A 22,825-nucleotide genomic window follows, 5' to 3' on the forward strand; every position below is an offset into this window, starting at 1 on the left:
CTCTCTCTGTCGAATAAATGAATAAAATCTTTAAAAGAAAAAAAAAAAAGTCTGGTGTGGTCACTCTATTCACACACAGCTGCACTGACACATCCAGAGGCAAACAGGCTGAATCGGTAAAGGACAGTAACATCAGCGTATCATCTTAGACAGCGAAAGCATTGAACAGTGCACATGCCAAGAACCATCACCGGATCCTCAGGCGAAACGCATTTCACTCAGCAAGGGCCACAAAACTTGTTGGGTTAAAACAATGCACGTGTCAAAGGCAATAAAGCATTGTTGCAGAAGTATGGTCTTACGGGTGAGAGAGGATCCCAAGCTCTACGTGACTTGGCGGGAAAAGCAAGCTCCCTAGACTTCAGTTCCCTCATTTACAGGGTGATGTCAGCCCCTCTAAGACATGCAGAGTACCAGCAGAGTATAAGGGATGCAATGATCACATTGGGTATTTACCAAGATCTAACTATAAATGCCAGGCACTGTGCTAAGAGCTCTACAGAAATCACTGGATTTAATCTTGGCAGTCATGCCATGAGGTGTCTGATTATTACAGGCTGTTTCCATCCTTTTTATAGAGGAGTGCTGAGCTCCACGGGGATTACAGAATCTGCCCAAGGTCACACCCAGGAAATGGCAGATCTGGGATGTGAAGCGATTTCCATATGGCTCCAGAGCTCAGGATGTCAGTGTTCCATAATCATGCCTTAGGATGAAAAACCACCAATAAAACAAGAAAAAGACACAATGGCGCTAAAATACTGACACAGCATCATGGCCTTACTCTGAGTTGTGGACAAGTATGATGTCACCCCTACCCTGTGTCCCTGTTTAGCTACTGCAGGCGACCAATCTTGCAGATTTGTGACTGGCGTCTCCTTTTCTCCTGGAGAACATATCCTCACCCTCCACATTCCAGATCACTGGGACCTCAGCACCTGGTAACAAACTGTAAATGTGCGCAAGCTGAACCAGAAATTGCTTAGAAAGTCTTAGGATCTCTCTCAAGGATATTTTTTCTTTAATAAAAAGAAACGATAGGTCTTTAACTAAAATTAAATGAATAAAATCTGAGGTACGGTATTTTTTCTTTTTTGGAATTAATATGCTCAACATTTACCTTAAAAAGTAATTATTAGAATTTTTAGGCCAAAGAACTTGGGAACGAGCATGTAACTTGAGATAGCCTCCAAGCAGAAATAGCCTTCTCCATGTCGGAGGGAAAAGGAAAATGAATGCATCTTCACTCAAAAAAGTAACTTATGATCCTACAGATAGGTCACCCCAGTCCCTGGCATGTGACAGAACGCTCCCAACACGCCTGTTGGAATATTCGAGCAAACAGCTAAGATCTGCAAATAGAGGGAACTGTGAAATGCTGAGGGAGGCAGGGAAGACTGATGCGGGAGGGAGCCCTCAGAGGCACGTCTAGAAGCTCACAGGAATAGATGGGGGGGGTGGGGTGCAGAAAAGGATAAGCCTAAACAGTCACAAGCAGCCTCATACCTGAATCACCCAGGCCCTCAGCAGAGCCCCACATCAGGAGAGAACTTCCACTGATTCGCACTTGGATTAATGTGTTGAAGCAAAATGAAAATACGTCACATAACACCAGACACTGTTTACATCTCTCCGGAGGTGCAATAAAGCCGGAGACACAACAGGCTTTGTCCGCAGTGACAACACTGTTCCCAAACTCGCGTGGACCCCAGAGGCACCTCAAGGGCCTTCGGGGACAGATGGCTAGTCCCAGCCTCCAGAATTCCTGATTCACACTGGTTGGGCGTGGCCTGGAAAACTGCATATTTCTAATGAGTTTCTAGGTGATGCCTGTGTTCCAGGTCAGGGACCACATTCTGAGAACGACTGGTCTACCGCTGTGACAAAGAACTGGACAAAAACAGAACGGTTCACCACAAGAGTTTAGGTCCCGCCCCCCCAACTCCAAATTCCACAGTGCCCAGGCCACCTACAGACACGCCTTCAGGCTGTGCATTGGGATTTCTGTCCTTTCCCACTGGCCAGGGAGAGGAAGGCTGGTCCACACGGGTGGAGAACCGGATCCAAGTCTAACACCGCGACACCACCAGGCCTGTGTTTCCTGGGGCCGCCATAACACCTTAATGCAAGCTGGGCAGCTTCAAAAATCAGAACTGGATTCTCTCACAGTTCGGGAGACCAGCTAGATGTTCGAAATCTGGGCGTCTGCAGGCTCTAGGGGCGCGTCCTTCCCTGCGTCTTTCCGCTTCTGGTGCTTGCTGGCAATGCCTTGGCTCACAGATACACTGCTCAGTCTCCGTTTCCATCTTGCCTGGTGTTCTCCTCTCGGTCTCTTGGGTGTGTTGACACGGCCTTCTTCTGAAGACACCAGCCCCTGGCTTCAGGGCCCACCCTACTCCAGTAGTTCTGACGTGACTACAGCTGCAAAGGCCCTATTTCCAAATAAAATCACCATTCTGGGGCCCCATGTGGACCTGAATGTCAGGGGACATACCTCGAGGGCTGCAGAGGTAGATGACCCAAGGGACTTCAGAGATTACAGGCAATGCTTCCCCTGAGGGGCATGCCCTCAATCCAGGTCACCATGACAAGCTAGCATCACGTGTCTGGGACGGTCAGATGCCCCGGAGTTGCCTCTGCATTCAGGCCCCCACCTCCCTCTGGGACCCCTACACCAGCTTTGTCACCCATATCCCCACCTTGGGGAGAAGACTTCCAGCCTCCACAAACCTCCGAACACTCTTCCAAAAATTCTGCATGTGTAAACGTAGAGGAACTCCCTCAAAGTGAACATTCTGGACACGCACACGTTCGTCTTTCTCAAGGGACAACGAGGATGCCGAAGGATGAAAACCACAAGGCAGGTACTCCTAGGGTCCTCCTCCTCCATCTGACCCGCCTCCAGAGGTCAGACTTGCCCTACTCAGAAGCCTCTGTCCTTGCTCTGAAATGAAGCTCCCTTCCACAGTTCAGCACCCAGTGAACCGAGCCATCACGCTGCCCACGCCCACGGCAGCAACAGTGGACCTGACCTCTCTTGCTACCCAGGAGCTCAGCTACCTTGGGCTCTACTTCTCTCCTGGAAGGCAGGCGCTGGCCCCACCCATCTGTGAACAAAGAAGCCACTTGACTGTTCACACGGAGGCGTGTGAACAATCCGGCACATGGCCGCCAGCCCAAAGCCAAGCCACGCTGGGAGCCCTGGAGAAAGCCCCAGCTCTAACTCTGTTCAAAGACAGGAGGTGAGGGCCACATGCAAAGGGACCTTTGAACAGTGATGGGAAGCGGGGGAGGCGAAGACACCAGAGGAGCACACAACGGAATTCATGGTCATGACCACAGGGGCCCGAGGGGTGCCCCAAGGTCCCTCACCCTCGAGGGGGGTATCCTGCTTAGAAAAGGAGGCCGGCAGGCAACACCCACAAACCCTGGAACGAGGGTTGTGGCTTCTGCAAAGGGAGCGAGCAAAGGTACATCTTCTAGAATTGTCTTTGGAGGCAGCAGTCCCACGTGCGCCCTGGGGCAGCGTCTTCCACGTGCCTGCGTGTGGGCCAGACCAGCTGTTGCCCTCCACCTCACCACCCTGCAGAGCCAAGTGTACAATGCTGAACATGTGAATTCAGCCCTCCTTGCTTCCCCGTCCCTGAGACCTTTATTTTGGCAATGGGAACTGTCAAGACTCCAGTGCAAATAGAGGCGAAAGTCGGGGCTGAAAGGCAGGCGCATTGTTTTTCTTCACCGCTCTGATTTTACTTTACTACTAGTTATGAAATGAAAACAATGCAGCAAATCTTCTGTTCGGTGTACCATAGCATAAGCTCCACCACTCCGTGCCAGATGATCTTAGCAGACCCCGTCAAGTTTCTCAACAGATCGCGTAAAGCGCAGGCAACTTGGACTTCACGGCTATTATGAGACGGATCAGCTACCAAGGAGGGCCAAACCTCTGCGAGGTGCTTCATGCTTCATTCTTACGTCAGGCCTGGCAACACTCTAAAAAGGCAGACATTCTTATCCCCCCATTCTACAGATGAGGATGTTGAGGTTCAAAGGGGTTAAATGAGGCGCCTGAAAGCGCCCTATGTAGCAGAGCCTTCTGACTCCAAAGCTGGTCTTTCCAGTCTTGAATCTGTTCACCCAATTAGCTGAGGAGGAGGCCCTACCGCCAGGGGCGGGGACGCAGGAACTCTGACTGGGGAGGCAAGAGGTTACTGGGGAAATTTTCCACAACCAGCCTTCTTGGGCCTGCCCCAGAGCTTATCACGTGGAAATCAGCATCCTGCCTGCTGAGAGGCGCTGGCCGGCCAAAAACTATGGCACAATATTTCTTTGTACTTCAACATACTGAAGACAAAATTCCGGGTCTGTCACACCCACAGTTCACGTCCACGGACCTCTTCCTAGTCAATAAAATGGCTAACGCACTGCCTTTTTTGAGACGACCTGATGAAATAATCTATACGAAAACGTTCTATAAACCGCAGAGCCCGAAAGCAGCAGAAAGAACTTCTGTCATCAGATGTTTTGTTTGGTGATGGGTAAATCGAGTCCCTCAATGACCCCCCTACGCGTGACCCTGGACTTCTGTCATCTTCTTCCTTCACTGTTCCCCCTCCAAAAGCAAACTTTATTCAACTCATTAAAAGCAGTACTTAAGGAGAACCACCTTTCAACACCGCATCAACCATCTGTCCCCTAACATGCCAATGTCTGTCCTCAAGCAAAACTGTCTTCCGGTCCCTGACGTTCCCCCCATGCTCTTCCTAAGACCATCAAAGCAGATAGTGGGTTATAAGCGTTGGTTTTACAGATCACTGGGTTAATGAGTAAAGTGCTTTAAAATAAAACTCCGTGTGCTAGGCATCTCCGGCATTCTCAGTATTTTACTATTCTCTTCTTGAATGGTTGGTTATCTATCGTGGGGTTGAAGGTAGGTATGTGAACGCCCTGGCCTTTAAATCAAGCACAGAACCAGACCCTCTCACGCACACACACATATTATCACAAGATTCCAAGTCCTAAACTTCTGACATTTGCATGTGCCGCCTTGCAAGCTTTTTAGTCTTCATAACTAAATGTGCAGCAATGAACTCCAAGCCGCATTAATGATAACCCTGTTAAATATAAACTAGTGTGCAATTATCCAAAATGCTAACAACACAAACAAAAAGGGGGAAAAGAAACCCAGGGAACTCTGATTATATGTTCTTGGAGGCTTTTAAAAACCAAACACAAATAAAAATACAACATCACATAGTTTGTGAAAGAGAATAGCGGCTAATACTTTTGTGATTCCTACACGTAATACGAAACGATCTGTTCGAGCTCCACAGTGCCTGTGAAAAGCCTGGTTTTTAAATTGTACATAGGCTGAAATATAAGGGGGGGTCTGACCTTTTTCTGAGGTGGAAAGTGAGTGGTGGTGAAGTTTGGGGACATTAACAACATTATGTGAAGTAGCTGATTCTTCTATAAAAACAAAACAAAACAAACACACAAAAAACCTCTGGTTTTCAATACTCCTCCCCTGATGGTGACATTGTGCACAGCCCCCCAAGGGGAGAATGGAACCAAATGATATGCTGGTAAACCAGCTCTCTAGAGGGGGTGGAAAAAAAGAAGAATCACCCCTCACTGGCAGAGCTGACCCAGGGTCTAAACATTCCCATCAGGACTGATTTCAGGCTATCAACCGGCTCAGATCCCCATTGGTTGTTCTAACCACCTCTGTAGGAGCCAACTATCACACACCGGCTCTAACAGAAACCCACTTACAAACCAGAGTTCAAATCCTAGCTCTAGATCCCAGCTGGGCCTTCGGCCAAGTTCCCTTTACCCCTCTCCAAGCCACTGCCTCAATAACTCTAAGATGGATAGCCATATGCTGCATTATTGAAACAAAACGATGCATGTAAAGCACACAGGACTTTGGAAGGCACTCAGAACTCCATACATGTTCCCTCCTCTCCCCAGGAAAGGGGAGAGGCAGACAGGGGTGGGTGGGGTTAGGGGTACAATTTATACCCCCTGAACCTGTCTCACCCCCAGGACGGGGACAGAAATATCCAATGGGGAGATTCCTTATTGCCGAACTGAGGAAGAGGCGGTGGTGAGGTTGTTTTACTAAATAACGGGTTGGGGGTGCCCCCAGCATGAAAAGAAAAGACCTAAAAGGCTGGGGGGGGTGGGTACCAGGATTATCGTTACCTTGAAGACCAAGGTATCCTGCAGGATTTCAAGCGGTTCTGCCAGTGTCTTGGGATCAAATTTCCCTACTAACAGTCAGGGAATGCGGGTTTAGCTTGGTTCTGTGGGTGCTCTGTAGAGGAAGCTGCTCCACTCTGCTAAGAACGGGCCCCAGATCATCACCAACCAGCCCGCAAAGGGCCAACAACCAGGGAGGGGTCAGGGCCCGTACGCACTGGGAAAGAAGAAAGTCAAGGCCCCGAGAGGGTGCTCAGTGCCAAACGTGACAGCTCTGTGGGGTAATGGGTCAGAAAGGAAGGAGCATCTGGTGGGAGGGGAGTAGGGACCCTCCCCTAGGGAAGCCTGTTGAGTGCCACAGCCCTCAGCGCTCAGTGGAAAATCCACAGGCCTGGACATGACAGGTGGGGGAGGGGGAGGACACGGTTGGGGGGGGCCGGCGGTTTGCAGTGGTTGCCAGAAGGTGGCCACACGTGAAATACCAGGAATTTAAAGTGGGACAGGGTCAGATGTGGGTTTCAGAAAGTTCCTTCTACCAGCCAGGGGGAGAAGGAGTGGGCAGGCCCAAACAAAAGCCAGGAGCCCCCAGGAGGCAAGGAGAGTTGGGGGGAGGGTGCGGGAACAGGACAGGGCGACACCAGTGCACACCTCCAGGGTTCGGAGGGCTGGGCTGGGGCAGGGGGGTCGCACATGTCTCCTGTAAAGAGCCAGAGAAGAACTAGCTTAGGCTTTGGGACCATGCTTTCTGCCACAGCTGCTCACTGGGGTTCCTACAGCCCAGGGCAGCCAAAGACAATACAGAAACGAACAGGTGGGGACGCCTGGGTGGCTCAGTGGGTTGGGCCTCTGCTTTCCACTGAGGTCATGGTCCCAGGGTCCTGGGATGGAGCCCCCCGATAGGGCTCTCAGTTCGGTGGGGAGTCTGCTTCCCCCTCTCTGACTCCTTGTGATCTGTCAAATAAATAAATAAAATCTTTAAAAAAAAAAAAAAAAAAAAGAAAGAAAGAAAAGAAAAGAAAAGAAAAATCGGGTGTGGCGGTTTCCCAGATGTTATGAGAAACAGCCCGTGGGCAGCAGTTGGCCGACCCCGGAGTTGGGGGAAAGGGATACAAAGGGAGAAGACACGGCAGGTCCAAACAGAAAACACACCCAGGAGGGAGGCAGTACTGTTCCCATTTCACGGATGACGGCCTCACCACAATGGCAGTGGAAGGGCGGGGCCACAGTGGGTGACGGCAGGGCCCGGCTCAGGCTGGGTCCCGCTTTTTCCTGGCCCTATGCAGTAGACCAGGAGAAGCACAGATACAGCAATGGGAAGCCAGCGGCAGCCAGATGTGGCTGAGACGAGCTCAGGAGGCCAGTCGGGCCTGAGCCACCCAGGAGTCCTTCGACTTCCTGCATTTGAACCCAGCCCCCGTAAAGGCTCTGATACCCTCTGCTTCAGAAAGGGGGTGACGCAGTAGTGTTGTCTCAGGGCATTTGTAAGTATAAACTTGCTTAATCCTCATTAAGAGCTTCAAATAATGCTTGGCACATGTTTGGTAAATACAAATACTGTGTCAAGGCACTGAGCCAGGTCCCACAGGGGAGGGCATAGTGTTCCCACCTTGGTGGGGGCCCAAAACAACACGTGCACCTCTAACCGAGCACTTATAACTGGAAAGACTGGTCCATTTGCTATTTATATCTCCCAACAGACAGGGATCCCCCCTTTATATCCCTACCTCCCATGACTAGCCCACAGGCACCTCACCAATGAAAGTCAATATTCAACGTTTGTTGAATAAATGACACAAGACGGTAAGTCCCCAAACCAGAATTTCCTCTACCTCAAAGTACCTCAAGTCACCCTCTGCTCACTCTGTGGCCTTGGATTCCTGCCCCTCCATCTTGTTAGGGGGCTGGAATCAAGGTCTACAAAGAGCTTTGCCAACCTGAAGGCCCCTGAGCAAGAGAGGAGGTCAGCACAGACCTCTTTCTCAATGGGGTGGTATTGGTTGGGGACTGACCAACTCATGAGGCAGTGGCTGGCTTCCAGCATGGAAGGCCTCTGAAAGTGGCCAGTCCAGTTATCACACCTTCACTGCCAGAAGGAGCACAGCTGAGGGTGTTTGGAAAGTTCTCCCCGACACCAGGGGAAACCCACTCAGTCCTTCACTCATCAGAACACGTCCCGCCAACTGGAGCCACATGGGACCAACTCAGGGCCACTTCCACATCCGACTCTAAGGCTAGGTGATCCACCGGACCTGAGCTAAACACACCCCGTCCTCAGCAGCAGGCCCACGACTGAGCCGCTCAGAGCCCCATGCCAGGAAGAGTTGGCAGCTCACCTATCCCAGCCCTTTAAGTCCATAAAGGTAGAAAATGACCTGTCCAGAGTGAGCAGGCCTGGCAGGGGCTACCCAGAATCCAGAGCTGCCAAGTGCTGACTAGCATTCCTGATTCACACCATGACACCTCACCGGGCCTCACCCTGTTTTCCTTCCCAATCTGCTTGAAAGGCTACCTAGTACCAAGTCCCCCCCCCCCCCAACCACCACCAAACAGCTCTCCTTCCATTGGGAAAAAGTCCATGCAGGCGGAGCTCCTCGGGCCCGCTGTGGGGACAGGGGACAGAGCCATGCTGCGGCTCCCCCACCCCCTTTCCAAAGGGCAAAAGGTCAGACTTGGAACTAGCTGCCCTTTCTGGGCCCTTGCCAGCGGTGAGCAGGCTTCCGATTTATTTCCCTTTCTGAGTTCGCCCACAACATTACAGGCTGGTTGAGTGCAAAGGGGAGGGCAGCGGGTGAACCTTGGGCCACTGACCTCAGTCCCTGGCAAGGCACGGCCTCTGCTGAGTCTTGGGTAAGCGTCCTGACCAGGGCCGAGCCTGCCTGGGACTGCACCTTTGGTCTCGGTCATTCATGCTGCTGGAAAGACGGTTCAACAATAACCCGGGTTTGCTGATTGCTGGAGGAGATCAAAGTCCTGTCTGGATTTCTAAAACCCAGATGGGTCAGGTGGCTTACAACAGGAACACGGGGTGGCGACTTGCCTCAGGTCCCAAAACAAGGAGGTGACAAGCTGAGAGAAAACGTCCATGTCCCCTCTCTTACTCTGGCTGTAGACCTCCTGGTCACCTAGTTTTCTTTTCAGTGAAGGCAGGGACTGTGGGTACAGCACTTTGACATCCAACCGAAGAGGGGCAAGGCGGAGGGAGAGGTGGTCAGCTCAAGCAGCCTGAGCCCTGCCGGAGCCGGCAGAGTGACCTTGAGCACATTATTTCACAAGTGCGAGAGGAGACCTGGTTTCCTCCCTCTTACAAATTGGAACAATCCTAGCAGCCAGTCAAGCCTTCCTCCTCAAAAGGCTGTCCATTTGCATTTGCAGGAAGCTGTTAGAAATGCAGAATCCAGGCTCTCCTGGACCTGCAGGATCAGAATTTTCCCATTTTTTCCCCAAGGTCCCAGGGGATTCTAAATACATTTACATTTACATTTGAGAAGCCCAGATATAAGGCGGTGGGGGGGGGGGGATACCTCCTTAGAGGCAGCCCTCAGCCCTTAGTGATGTAAGCCCAGTTCACACTTGAAAGGGCCCAAGACACAGCCCCCACCTCCGACTCTCTAGGGGAATTCAGACCCAAAAAGGCTGATAAACTTGCCCAGGGTCTCACAGTGGCTTCAATATTTGAACCCAAGACTTGGGAGTTCTTTTGCACCACGGCTCTCTTTCCATGTACGAATGAACTCTCCAGCCACAAGGCACAATGCTAACGCAGGTGCTCGAAGAAGGAATGCCCTTGTGTATTTTTAAATTAATTCCCTGGTCACCATGCAGGGTCCTCAAGCAGGCCTGATGGCTCACACTGGTTCAGCTGGGCTCGACTCTTGTGCTTCTGGGCATCTGTCTGCCATTCAGAAGCTCGACGAAGTGGAGCAGCCAGGATTGCTGGTGGCTGCAGCCGGAGAGGAGATGTCTAAAGTGAAAGGAAGCCTTAGAACACACCTTACAAATTTACACTCCCTTTCACTTATTAACACCTTCCCCAGGCAGCGGGCACCACCCGAGCACAGCACACAACAGGGTGTCAAGCTAGAAGGCATCTTTTTGGCTTCCCACCTGTAACACCTAGCCAGAGAGCGAACCCCAGCACGCTGGCTTCCCAGGACTGGAGCCTTGTCCATCAGGCTGGGAAGACGCCCAGGCCCATAGGACTGGGTTCCCCAGACGCTCCAAAGGAGACCGTAGCAGAAGCAGCAGGGGTCCAAACAAAGGTTAAATGGGGGAGGGGGGTGACTAAAGAGTAGAGAATCACACCAGTAGGACTGGCCTGCTGTATCCCAGACAAACATTATCAGCCCACGGCTCCAAAATTGTTCTAGGGCCTACCACATGCAAGGAATAACCACACAGCTGAGTGGCAGAGGAAAAGATGGCAGCCTCGGATGTCCCAGGTCCGGGTTCCCATCTTGGCAGCACTGGCTCTGGGAAACCACCTACACACAGGTGTGCCTACGCAGTTTCAACAAGATGTAGGTCAAATGTCCAGCCCAGGGTGCAGAAATGGTGCCTGGGCCCAGAAACTGACTTATTTCAAGGTCTAGAAGTCGGAGCAGTGACTGTGATTTTACCAGTGGGCAGACGGAAATAACACAGGACATTTCACGGTTTCAGATTGAGAAATTCTGATTTTATGTATTCTTAACAAACCCAATCTATGATATCTCAAGTTCATCATAAAAGGCAGATTTCAGATTAACTATGGCAATGCCTTCCAAGCTTTCATTTGTATATGAATCATCTGGGATTCTTGTTAAAAATGCCGATTTGCGGGGTGCCCGGGTGGCTCAGTGGTTAAAGCCTCTTCCTTTCAGCTCCGGTCGTGATCCCAGGGTCCTGGGATCCCAGGGTCCTGGGATTGAGCCTCCCATTGGGCTCTCTGCTCAGCAGGGAGCCTGCTTCCCTCTCTCTCTCTCTGCCTGCCTCTCTGCCTACTTATGATCTGTCAAATAAATAAAATCTCTAAAATAAAATAAAATAAAATAAAAGCCGATTTGCACTCAAGTAATCTGGAGTAGGAACAGAGTGTGTGCATTTCTAAGAACTCGTGAAGCTCAGGTTCCCAAAGCCCACCCTTTTGAACAGCAAGGTTCTATGGAATTCCTTAAATAGTAAGAGATACATGCACGGAAGGTATAATTTGACTTAAAAAGGACATCCCAAGAGAACAACTATGAAGTAGTATACAGAACCATACTGGCCCAGCGGTTTCTTAAAGGGAGGCACACCTGGGATTCCTGTAAATTGGCCCTGGGCCCTATTCAGATGAGCTTGTACTCTACCTCACACCGTCTAGGCAGGTCAAAGTACTTGTTAGTGGTCATAAAGGCAGCACGCTTCTGACAAAATTCCCAAAAGCAGCATGGTGTCAGAAACAAAGCGTCCTAGAATATTTCAAGTTCATGACCACTCCAACAGCTGTAGACAAGCTAGGCTCTTCAAGGCCTTTCTTAAATCCCTATTTTACCCATTCACCTCTTCTCTGTAAGCTAAATCTCATGCTGTTTCTGTTGACAGCTGTAATAAGAAAAAAAAATGCCTCTATCAAGTTGCCAGATAGGGATAATTCCTAAGTAGTAAGACGAATTTGACTGTCAGGAAGCATCTTCAATTGACTGACTCATCCTAACGTGTGTGCTGGGGGGTTGGGGGGAACTCCATAGAACATACAAGGAGTTCATATTTATAGGACTGGAGATCCAATTCTGGCTACTCTTTGGATCAGAAATAACACAGGGGCGACGGGCTGGCTCAGTCGGTGGACCATGTAACTCTTGATCTCAGGGTTCTAAGTTCCAGCCCCATGCTGGGTGTAGAGAAAACTTAAAAATAAAATCTTAAAAGAAAAGAAACAGTAACACAGAAGATCTTTCATATCTCCTGCAATGAGATTCTTGGAGACAAAGTGTGAGGTAATCTGATCTCCAGCTGCTTTTTGCACAGGAACACATCTGTCCACCATGAGACACAGACCAGCCCAGCACACTGGCTTAGAATAACATGTATGTTTATTACAACTCCTGTCATGACCCTCTGGCCTGGCTGGGCTAACACTCAAACTATAGAGTCATTATGAGCCAGTGGTAACAGCGAGCTGCCCAGAAACTGCTGAGCACACAACAGTTGCCCGGAAAGGAAGGGATTCCCCTCCTGTGCACTTGCCCGCTAACGGATAGATGCATGCTCGGACCAGAAATGCCAGGGCCAGTCACCTGTGCTCAGCATCTCTCATTCATCTGTGCAATCACGAGGCTACCTCCCTGTTCCACACCCCTCCCCGCAGCCCATGGGCAATCACACCGTGAGGCTACACACCAGGCAGGCTCATGATTTCACCCTTTGGGGAAGGAGACTCAGAGCAAATTTCTGGAGGAGACTGGCTTGTTTTTCCCCATCTGCCCATTGGGGGAGGAACTGAAGTTTTCCAACAGGACCACCTTCTTACTTGGGGCAGAAAAAAATGTCTGAGATTTCAGAAGAGCAGTACAGGAGAGCGGCTATAACAGAAAATATTCTTTCTCATCTTGAGGTCTGCGAAATGTTCTCATTTCAGAAGGGGAAATGGAGACCCCAGAGGTTAGGAGGCCTTATTAGCAAACAAGGGAGGACACTCCCTCCCAGGAAACAGGCCTGTATTTCTCCCCTACTCCCCACGCAGGTTCTTTTCCAAACTCTGGTCCGGCTTCTGACACAGAGCTAATTCCCAACTGTCCTCTGAACATATGTTGACGAACTCCAGCTATGTCCGCCAAAATAAGCATATGTCCAACATTTCAGATTTTTGCTAAGATGCCTAAAACCTGCAGAGGACTGAAGCTGGCAAATACAAGCTTGTAACTAATTCTAACGAATTCATCTTGGAATGGTAGAAAAAAAAAATCCTCAAGCCCTATTTCCTCCCTCTCCCCAAACTCCAAAGCCCGGTGCACGGAAATATAAGAATTTTCCATTTCTTAGGAAAGCAAAAGGAAAACGCCAAGTTTTCCTGGGACGGTGGACCCTCTGAGGATAGGCAGTAACTCCCCTCAGGAGGGATTCACCCCGCGTCTTCCAGAAGCTCAGGCTCACACGCGCCACTCCGCGGGCCGGACCGACCCACCGCTGGACTTTGCGCCCCGCCAGGTCTTGCCTGGCGTGGGGAGAGCGCGCCTCTGGATCTGGAAAGGATTTCTAGAAGTTCATGATCTCCCCTTGCAATGGGAGGTTTGGGGGCGGCTTTTTAATGGGCTCCTGCAACTCCCAAGTCCGGACTCACAGCGTGAAGCGTGATGCTTCTGCTCTGCGAAAGGCGGGCTCAAGCACACACCTGTGAACACACAGTTCCTCTTTCGCGTGCCCTCGTGGTTTGGAATTTGGGCCAGAAGCCCAGGGATCCGGGAGGGCGCGGGAAGGTGGGCGCGACCCGTGTCCCGCGGCCAGGCGCCTGCCGGGAGGAACCTGGGGGTTAGGCGCGCGCCGCGTCCTGCCTACTCACCGGGACCTCTGCAACTGTTCCAAGGCCCCCTGGCCCGGCTGTTCCAGAGAGCAGTAGTTCTGCGAAGTCTGTCTGGAGAAGGCGATGGGCAGGATTCCCTGAGTGAACGAGTTGAGGCGACCCCGACTGCCGCTCCCACTCCCGGGGGTCCCGGAGCCTAAAAAGGCGGCCGCCGGCACCTGCACGCTGAAAAAGGCATCGTCCTCCTCCAACTCCTCCTGCCCGGCGTCCCCGGGCCCGTCGGGCAGCTGCGGCGGAGCGCAGTAGGCGAGAGGCGCCGGCCGGGGCGGCTGTAATTGCTCCCCCGACGCCCGGCCCGCGCCCAGGGGGCTCACGAAGCCCCGGGTCGTGCCGGGGCCGGGCCCCGCAACGTGGCCGCCGGGGACCAGGGGTAGCAGCGGCGAGGGCTGCGGGAGGCAGGGGCCCCATCCGGCTGCAGCCGCAGCCGCCGCCGCCGCCGCCGCCGCCGTGCCCGCCGCGGCGAGCGCGTTGCAGCCGCCCCGCTCGGCGGCGGCGATCAGGCTGAGCCGAGTCCTCGCGCCGCAGGCGCTGCCGGCGCCCGTCTTGGCCGCGCCGCTCTCCTCGCCGCCGCCCCACCCCTCGTCCTGCAACGGCGGCCGGCCGTCCAGCGAGATGTTGGTGAGGAAGGAGAGGGCAGCCTGGCGGCGCCGCGGGTCCATGCGCGGCTTCCTGGGGGGCTCGGGCGGCGGCGGCTGGGCCGGCGCGGCGGCCGCGGGCTGCGGCGGCGGCGGCGGCTGCTGCAATCCGCTGGTGCCCGCGGCGTCGGTGCCGGCGCTGCTGCTGCTGCTGCTGTTGCTGTTGCTGGTGCTGCAGGCGGCCGTGCCGGCGGTGGCGGCAGTCGCCGCCATTGTGTCCGTCTGCGGCGATATTTCCGCGCTGCCGGGAGAAGCGAGAGGCGCCGGAGTGCTAAGCGGCGAGCGCGAGCGCCGGTGACCCGGGCTGGGCAGGGCGCGGGGCGCGGGCGGCGTGCGCGGCGGCCCGGCCCCCCCGCGGGCGGGCCATGCTCGCCCCTCGGTGCTGCGGCCGGGGACGCCGCCGCCCCGGCCCACGCGCGCGGCTCGCTCGCTTGCTCGCTGGCTGGCTGGCCGGCTGGCCGGCTGGCCGACCCGCCGCTAAGAGCCGGGTCCCGGGCCCTGCCCGCCCCTGCGGACTCCAGCCGCTCGGCCCGGGAGCTCGTATTTATAGGTGCGCGCGCCCTGCGCTCGCGCTCCGAAGCGCTCTTTGCAATAACACAGTATCACGTGTGGGGAATGAAACCTGGGAGGAAAACAAAGCCGCAGGCGGCGGCCGCGGAGGCAGGCGGCGGGAGGCGAGGGGCCGGAGGAGGAGGAAGAGGAGGAGGAAGGGAAAGCCGAGCGAGTGGCGGGGCGGGGGAATCTTGCTGGCGGTCCAGGTAGCCCGAGCTTCCTGCGGGGAGCTGGTGGCTCCCAGGGCGCGCGGGAGCCAGCTAAGGAAGGCGAGCACGTTTCGCCGCCGCGCCCGCACTGGGAATTGGGGGTGCCAGCAGAACCCCGGAGTCGCGCGGCTTAAGGATGTGGCCCCGGGAGAGTTGTGGGTCCGCAGGATAGTTACTTGGAGGAACGCTGAGATCTGGCCCACGAGCTCCTCAACTGGACCCCGCGCCGCCGTTGGGCCCTGAGAAATAGGTCCTGGTTAATAGTTAACACGGGCAGGTCCACAACCCGGTCTGTGAATAGTCCCACCTCAAAGCTGCCGCTTAACCCTGACAGTTGTGTCTCATTCATTCGCAGGCCGAGGGTGCAGCCCCTTGAGATAAATACACGCCCCTCCGTGCGTAAGAGCCCAGGCGCGCTTGAACGTCCTCTGTGTGCGCAGACTGATTTACACATCCCCGTCTGATGGTGCCGTCACTTTTCATCTCTCTCTTAGCAAAGGCCAACGTCAACTTTTACTCTATGAAGACCGAGAAAAGCCATGATGGCCTCATACCCTTTCCCCCTTGTCACCTTGCACAATTTGTGGATTATGATCTCGGTTTATCCCATATAAACTGGGAACAGTATGATTACTTTCTGTCATTTATTTCATAAACATCCGTTTGGCACTTACCCCATCTTCTCTTAAGACGGGTCCCTGCCCAAGGATTGGAAGATCGTTCGTTCGGGAGCAGTTGGCATGCTGTACCTCGGAGCTCCAGCCCCACCAAATGCCTGTGTTGGCTGAGGAGGGTGGGGGGCTAGGGGGCACCAGGACCGACCTGAGAAACGTGTACCAGTTTCCCTGTGCGGTTTGGGTGACATACCAAATGTAGTAAGGGACAATTGTCACACTTGATTAAGCTCAGCGCCATCTCAGACACCTCTCTACACTTTTCTGAGGGAGAAGCAATGTGTTTACCATCAGGGGATTAATTTAATTAAAGGTTTAAATTTAGCTCTGGAACTAATGGGTAACTCTACATTGAAATTCCACTCCACTTCAGGTTCAGGAAAGTAAATTGAGTAATGTGGAGCAAATACACCAGAGATGTGCACTGAGCCTGGAGTGTACGAGATATGGGTGAGTTTCAGGTTACATTTACTTAGGACAAACATGGCACATGGCCCTTTGCATGAACAATTGTTCATATTTTATGCCATTTTTAGGCCTTTTGAAAAAGTAGAGAATGGGATCTATTTATAGCAGCCTTACAGCAGCTAAGTCAAAGCTTGGTGACCAGCTCTGTGAAATTTCATTAGGAGTTTAATGATTTTGTTTAACCAACTACCTCGAAACTTCCAAGTGGCTTTATTACAATTAACTTAATTTGCATGACCACTGGTCTGGTTGTGCCTGAAGGGGGTGTTAAATGAAAGACACCAGCTCTTTGTTCATGTTAAGGAACTCTTTTTTTCTTACAAAAATGATAAATGTTAATTGCACAACATTTAGAGAATAATATAAGTAAAGAGAAATTTTAGTAAGAAAGCATCACTAACAATCTCATCTGCTGTGCAGATAACTGTTGAACTTTTTATGTCTGTCCCGTACTTTTAAACAGACTAAAGCACACTGTTCCTGATTGTGATTTTTGCTTGCTGTGTTGCAATCATCTTTTCATTTAGAATATTCTTTATGGATTCATTTTAATGGCTGCATAGTGTTCAATTTGATGGAGAGATTATAATTATTAAACCTGTACCCTTTATTGAACATTTAGGTTGTTTCCAGTTTTGCTGTTATAAAGAGAGTGGTGATGACTTCCTTGGTTTTTCTAAATCTTGTTACCATCCGGTATTTTCTTAATTAAACAGATACTGGAGCAAATTCAGTGTCATGTTTTTAAGGCTTCCCATCCAGAAATGTTGTTGCATTTTGCTGCAACACTCTTGCCAGCATGTCAGCTTTTTTTCATCAATCTTCATTTTTTTGTCCATCTGATATAACTCTTTGTTTATTTTAAGTGGCAAACATGCGGACTAATTTCAAATATTTATTAAAGCATCAAACAAGAATCAATATCTTATTTAACCTCCGCACTGTTCCTGTGATGGATTTTCTTATAGGGACCATGAGAGATATGGTTTATTGTTCACCTACTGTGTGCCAGCCACAGAATATTTCTATTTCCAAACCTTTGTACTCTGCAAGGAGGGGTGGTGATGTGTTATGATCAATATTTTACAGAGGAGTCTCAGAAAAATGTAATAATTTCCCCAAGGACATCTAGCTCTTAACTGGGCCAGTACACAAACCTGCTAAGACCCATGCGTGGTCCTGCGCCCTCTGCTGGTGAGGACGTTTTACCGGGCGGTCCATCTCCAGAGTTAATCTCATATTTGCACTTAAGAGTCAACTCATCTCAGAAATAGTACAAACTTAGAAGGAAAGAGATCTGAGTTTCAAGAGCAAGTCTCTTAGCCTCTCCAAGCCAATTTCCTCTACAGGTTATTCTGAGGTACAAGTAAGACTGCTTGAGAAGCATTTTAGAAAACCTTAAAGTACCTTTAAAAATATCAGTTGTTATTTATATCAGCCCAATCTACCTACTCCCTGAATTATTCCAAATTCACTTATTTTTCAGCTATGGAATCACTAATTAAATATTACTGAGGGGGATGCCTGGGTGGCTCAGTTGGTTAAACGGCTGCCTTCAGCTCAGATCATGATCCCAGCGTCCTGGGATCGAGTCCCACATTGGACTCCTTGCTGGGCAGGGAGCCTGCTTCTCCCTCTGCTTCTGCCTGCCTCTCTGTCTGCCTGTGCTCGCTCGTTCTCTCTCCCTCTGTCTCTGACAAATAAATAAATAAAATCTTTAAAAAACAAACAAACAAATAAATAAATATTACTGTGGAATTTCTATGTAGATAGCACCATGTTGCTACAAAAGGAAAAAAAAAAGTGTGGCTCTTTGCCCCTGTGCCCTCTATAGTGAAAATAGTGGAAAGCAAAGCCAAAACCGAGGACATATTTCAATAAAAATGAGAGGCAGAGCCTGATTAAGTGATCAAATAAGCAATCAAACTGGAACTGTGAATGTTATCAAAATCTGAAAAAGGACTTTTATTTGAGGTGAGATTTGTCGAGGAGGACTCAGCTAGGAGCCAGAATTTCTACTGACCTGGGTGCTAAGGACGGAAGAAAGGAAGGAAAGAAGGAAATCCATGCAAATTCCTCGTGGATTTCAGGCCTAGAAAGAATCTGAAATGTAATTCTTGGCCTTGCAGAGGTTTTTGTGTTTTGGGGGAGTCTCCCCCCCCAATTTACTTTAATATTGCCCCTTTCCAGTACCCATAAAAATTTTTTTGCCTGCATCAACTGTTTTGATTGACACATATGGGAGCCAGTTAAAAAAAAAGAAAAAGAAAAGAAGCTACAGGTAATCACTGACCCTTTAAAAAAAGTAATTCTGGGGGCACCTGGGTGGCTCACTGGGTTAAGCCTCTGCCTTCGGCTCAGGTCATGATCTCAGGGTCCTGGGATCAAGCCCCGCATCGGGCTCTCTGTGAGGCAGGGAGCCTGCTTCCTCCTCTCTCTCTGCCTGCCTCTCTGCCTACTTGTGATCTCTCTCTGTCAAGTAAATAAATAAAATTAAAAAAAAAAGTAATTCTGCAGAACATCTTGTCTGAAAATGAGCTTAGAGATGACGGTGGATGTCACTCCTAACAAAAGCCATCTGACACTGTGGTTCTGCGGCCCACTTAGGTGCTTACAGATCGTGATCTTTGGGGGCTTCAGCTGGGGAAAATGACAAAACTTCTTGCCTTGGTTGCTTCACCTGTAAATATCAGTTTTGTGATATTTTCCCTTGCAGAATTGTGAGGATCAGTGAAAATATAATTTATGTAACTAGCAGAGGGTTTCAAGCAGGTAGCTATTATTAGAAAAATGCAAAATGTAGAAGGTGCACACAACAAAGGCTGGGATATTTTAGGCTCCAGGTTTTTGTAGTTTGCACCAGTCCTGCCAGGAAGAGAGATGAGAAACTTCAGATGCCGGCTTCGATTCAGATCAGATCATTTTACTGCACGTTCCATAAAAGCACAGCCAGAACTCACACCAGGCCAGTAGTTCTAAAGCACAGGCAGAGTGCCTGGGAGAAACCTGTTGCTTGCCTTCATTGGATGAAAGTTAGATCGCCAAGACCTGAAATAGAGAATGCCCAAGAGGTGGGCCTCAACACCCCAGCTCTTCCCCCCTGAAATTCACCTTCCCCGCGGGGACTTCTGATCATTCCTCTCGGCCAGGGAGAGGAGGGGTGTCATTGTTTTCCCTTTACAATTTGGCGCAGGTACCTTAATTTCCTTCTTTAATTTCTCCAGACCATCTGAGACCAGATGCAAGACCTAAGTGAGACTTACTGGGAAGCTCCAGGATATTGAATGCAGAACCGAAGTCAGTGAGGACCACAGAGCCACACTGCATAGCTCACAAAGTGGGACTTCCTTATAGTCCTCATCCCAGTATTTCCTAAAAGCGCCAATCCCTGCTCCGTTCTGGGCTAGGTTCTGTGAGTACCAAAGAGAACAGGATGTGACCTTTTCCTGGAGACCGAAAGTGAATGGCAGAGAAAGCTGCATCCATATTGTCACCAAAAATACACCAAGTATTTAAAAGAAAGCGCTGTATGCACAGGGTTCAGCTAAACCCCAGCAGACCTCCTAGACCGGAGGCTATCTCAGCCTTCGCCCCTCTGCACCACCCACCGAAGACACCCTCCTCTTCCTGCACGGGAGATGCCCTGGGGAGGTACATTCCTGCCACCCGGCTGCCATAGTGCGATTGCCTCAGATTGTCTCCAAGTCTCCTCATCCTGCCTGAGGTCCTGCCCTTCCCTCCATGGTTGGTACCTGCAGCCCCACACCTAGGTCCACACAGGAACATTTTGCCTCCAGTCCCCTCACATTCTGTGGAGGAAAGAGAATTTTATGACAGTCCCTGCCTAGGATGACTGACGTAAGGCCTCCAGGCTCTTAATAACTGGTGTGAGAAGCTGAGAGACATAGGTGATGGGGCACGTCCATGGGCTGTGTGAACAGTCACGTGAGCCTGTGTTACCAATTTATTAAGGACAACAGTTCGAGCCAAGAATGAACTTAGATACCTCGTTAATCTGGGAAGACATGTTTCAGTAAAACCTTTCCTCGTCTCCACAGTGTTCTTAGAGCAGACCTCTGAAGACAACAGTGCAAATGCCTTTACTCTTCAAATTCCTCTGATCCATTGGAAATCTCCATTGGACACAGCCCAGCCCACTGGGAAGGAGAAAGGACAGCCATCTAGGGTGAAATAGCCTGTCCCACAAGCCCACCATGAGTAGGGCATAGCCAAAGGTCACAGGCTTCAGTTTGTAGATCCCAATTCTCTCACTAACCCCTGACTCCTGGGCCTCAGCCTCTCCATCTCAAGGCTGAAGCGAGTCCTACCCACCTTGCACGGTTACTGTGCGCATGAGAACCAGATCACGCATAAAGCATCTCCCAGGTGCCCAGCACATAGCGGGTGGTTGTGAGTAGTACCTGTTGTCATTATACAAGGAACCCCAGAGAAGCACACTGTTGAGCAAGTGGGCAGAGGACATGGTAGAAACCTGGCATCAGACTGAGTTAGGAAAATACATTGCAGATGCTTCCATGAAGTGTCCTCAGTCTTCCAGAAGTGCATTGTTCACGCCTGTAATGCCACCCATCATCCCACTGCAGTTTTCATGGTATTAGCATTGTAAAGAAAAAGCAACAAATTTTCTCTGCTATATTACCTTTATGCTTAAACCATAGCAAACGCTTAGTTTTATTTTCTTTGAAATTAACCTGTTGTTGCTGTTGTTTTTTAATCTTACTGGCATGCTTGCATAGAGAGCTCTGGACAGAGAAGAAAGCACTTTCCATGTAATCATAGGGGCTTACCCTGCAACAGACATGTGGCCCACACTCTCAGGCCTCCAAAGAAGGCGACTCTAAACCCTGAACAGACATGCCGGCCTACAGGACTCTATGTCCCCCAATATTATTTTATAATGTTTGCATTTGTTCAGGTCATGGTCACATCAGAGTGGGAATGGATGTGGCCAGATTCTGGGGGAAACAATACCCCTTTGCCTGCCACTGGGAAGTTCAGCGGGACTGACTGGTGCTCCGTGGTAACCTTGACTGTTAAGTGGGCAAATGATTTGAAGAGACAGTTCACAGAAGGTGAAATGCAAATGCCTGGCAATCACTTGTAGGAGGGACTATTAATGGGGCCCCTGGGTGGCTCAGTCAGTTAATCAGATAATTGTCTAACTCTTGGTTTCGGCTCAGGTCACGATCTCAGCATTGTCGTTGTGGACTCTGCACTCAGCTGGGAGTCTGCTGGAGATTATCTCCCTCCTCTTCTTCTTCTCCTCTGTTCCTCTCCCCTGCATGTGCTCTCTCTCCCTCTGTCTCTCAAATAAATTAGTAAGATCTTTCAAAAAGAAAGAAGGAAAGAAGGATGATTAAGAGTGATGGACACTCATCCTAGTGGTGGTGTCGACTGGAACGACCTTTCTGGAAAGTCTGGCAGCAATGTGTATGAAGAGCTTTAAAAAGTTCATGATAGGGCACCTGGGTGGCACAGTGGGTTAAGCCTCTGCCTTCAGCTCAGGTCATGATCTTGCGGTCCTTGGATGGAGCCCCGCTTCAGGCTTTCTTCTCCATGGGGGGCCTACTTACTTCCCCCTACCTCTCTCTGCCTACTTGTCATTACTCTCTCTGTCAAATAAATAAATAAAATCTTAAAACAAAACAAAACAAACAAACAAACAAAAAAAACAAGTTTGGGGCACCTGGATGGCTCAGTCATTAAGTGTCCGCCTTTGGCTCGGGTCATGATCCCAGGGTCCTGGGATTGAGCCCCATACTGGGCTCCCTGCTCAGCAGGAAGCCAGCTTCTCCCTCTCCCACTCTCCTCTCTCATTGTGTCTCTCTCTGTCAAATAAATAAATAAAATCTTAAAGAAAAAAAAAGTTCATGATTGAGAACATGAGCTTTGGGGTCATACCAGTTAGATTAAATTTTGGCTCAAAGTCATGAGCATATAGAGCCTGTAACTGATGTACTTCAGTTACATGTCATCTGTGAAATGGGAATAATATCTACTTTATAACATTGTTATGAGGATTCAGTGCATTAACAGTGCAGTAAATGCTGGGTTTCTCCCAGGTAGCTCAGTCAGTTAAGTATCTGCCTTCAGCTCAGATCATGATCCCAGGGTCGTGGGATTGAGCCCAGCACTCCCCGCTCAGAGGGGAGTTGACTTCTCCCTCTGCCTGTCACTCCATTCATGCTGTCTTTCTCTCTAATAAATAAATGAAATCTTTATTTATTTTTTAAAGATTTTATTTATTCATTTGAGAGAGAGAGAGAGCACAAGCAGTAGGGAGGGTTAGAGGGAGAGGGAGAAGCAGACTCCCTGCGGAACAGGGAGCCTAACAACATGAGGCTCCATCCCAGGACTCCCAGATCATGACCTGAGCGAAAGGCAGATGCTTAACTGACTGAGTCACCCAGGTGCCCCTAAAATCTTTAAAAAACAAAGAGTACAGTGAATGTTTGGTAAGCACTCCCAAAATATGGTTGTTGTTTTTTGTTTTCTTATTTTTTTTAAGTAGTCTCCTCCATA

General features: G+C 50.4%; 1 protein-coding gene and 1 long non-coding RNA gene across 3 annotated transcripts in view; one reads left to right on the plus strand and one right to left on the minus strand.

Annotated features, from left to right (window-relative positions):
* Positions 1–15,403, minus strand: part of CABLES1 (Cdk5 and Abl enzyme substrate 1) — a 110,784-nt gene extending 95,381 nt beyond the window's left edge. The window contains exon 1 of one of the 2 annotated variants that reach the window (XM_032309490.1): positions 13,724–15,403. In XM_032309490.1, the coding sequence (XP_032165381.1) occupies positions 13,724–14,592 (869 nt within the window). In that variant the 5' untranslated portion in view covers positions 14,593–15,403. The remainder of the gene's footprint in view (positions 1–13,723) is intronic. The other variant, XM_032309489.1, reaches the window with a different exon arrangement.
* LOC116571536 lies at positions 14,267–20,177 on the plus strand. The gene is made up of 3 exons (XR_004277901.1): positions 14,267–14,362; positions 15,496–16,264; positions 19,507–20,177. It is a non-coding gene; the product is annotated as an uncharacterized LOC116571536 (long non-coding RNA).
* The last annotated feature ends 2,648 nt before the right edge of the window (positions 20,178–22,825 follow it).

This window comes from Mustela erminea, chromosome 13 (assembly GCF_009829155.1).
Source record: "Mustela erminea isolate mMusErm1 chromosome 13, mMusErm1.Pri, whole genome shotgun sequence".
Classification (NCBI taxonomy): domain Eukaryota; kingdom Metazoa; phylum Chordata; class Mammalia; order Carnivora; family Mustelidae; genus Mustela; species Mustela erminea.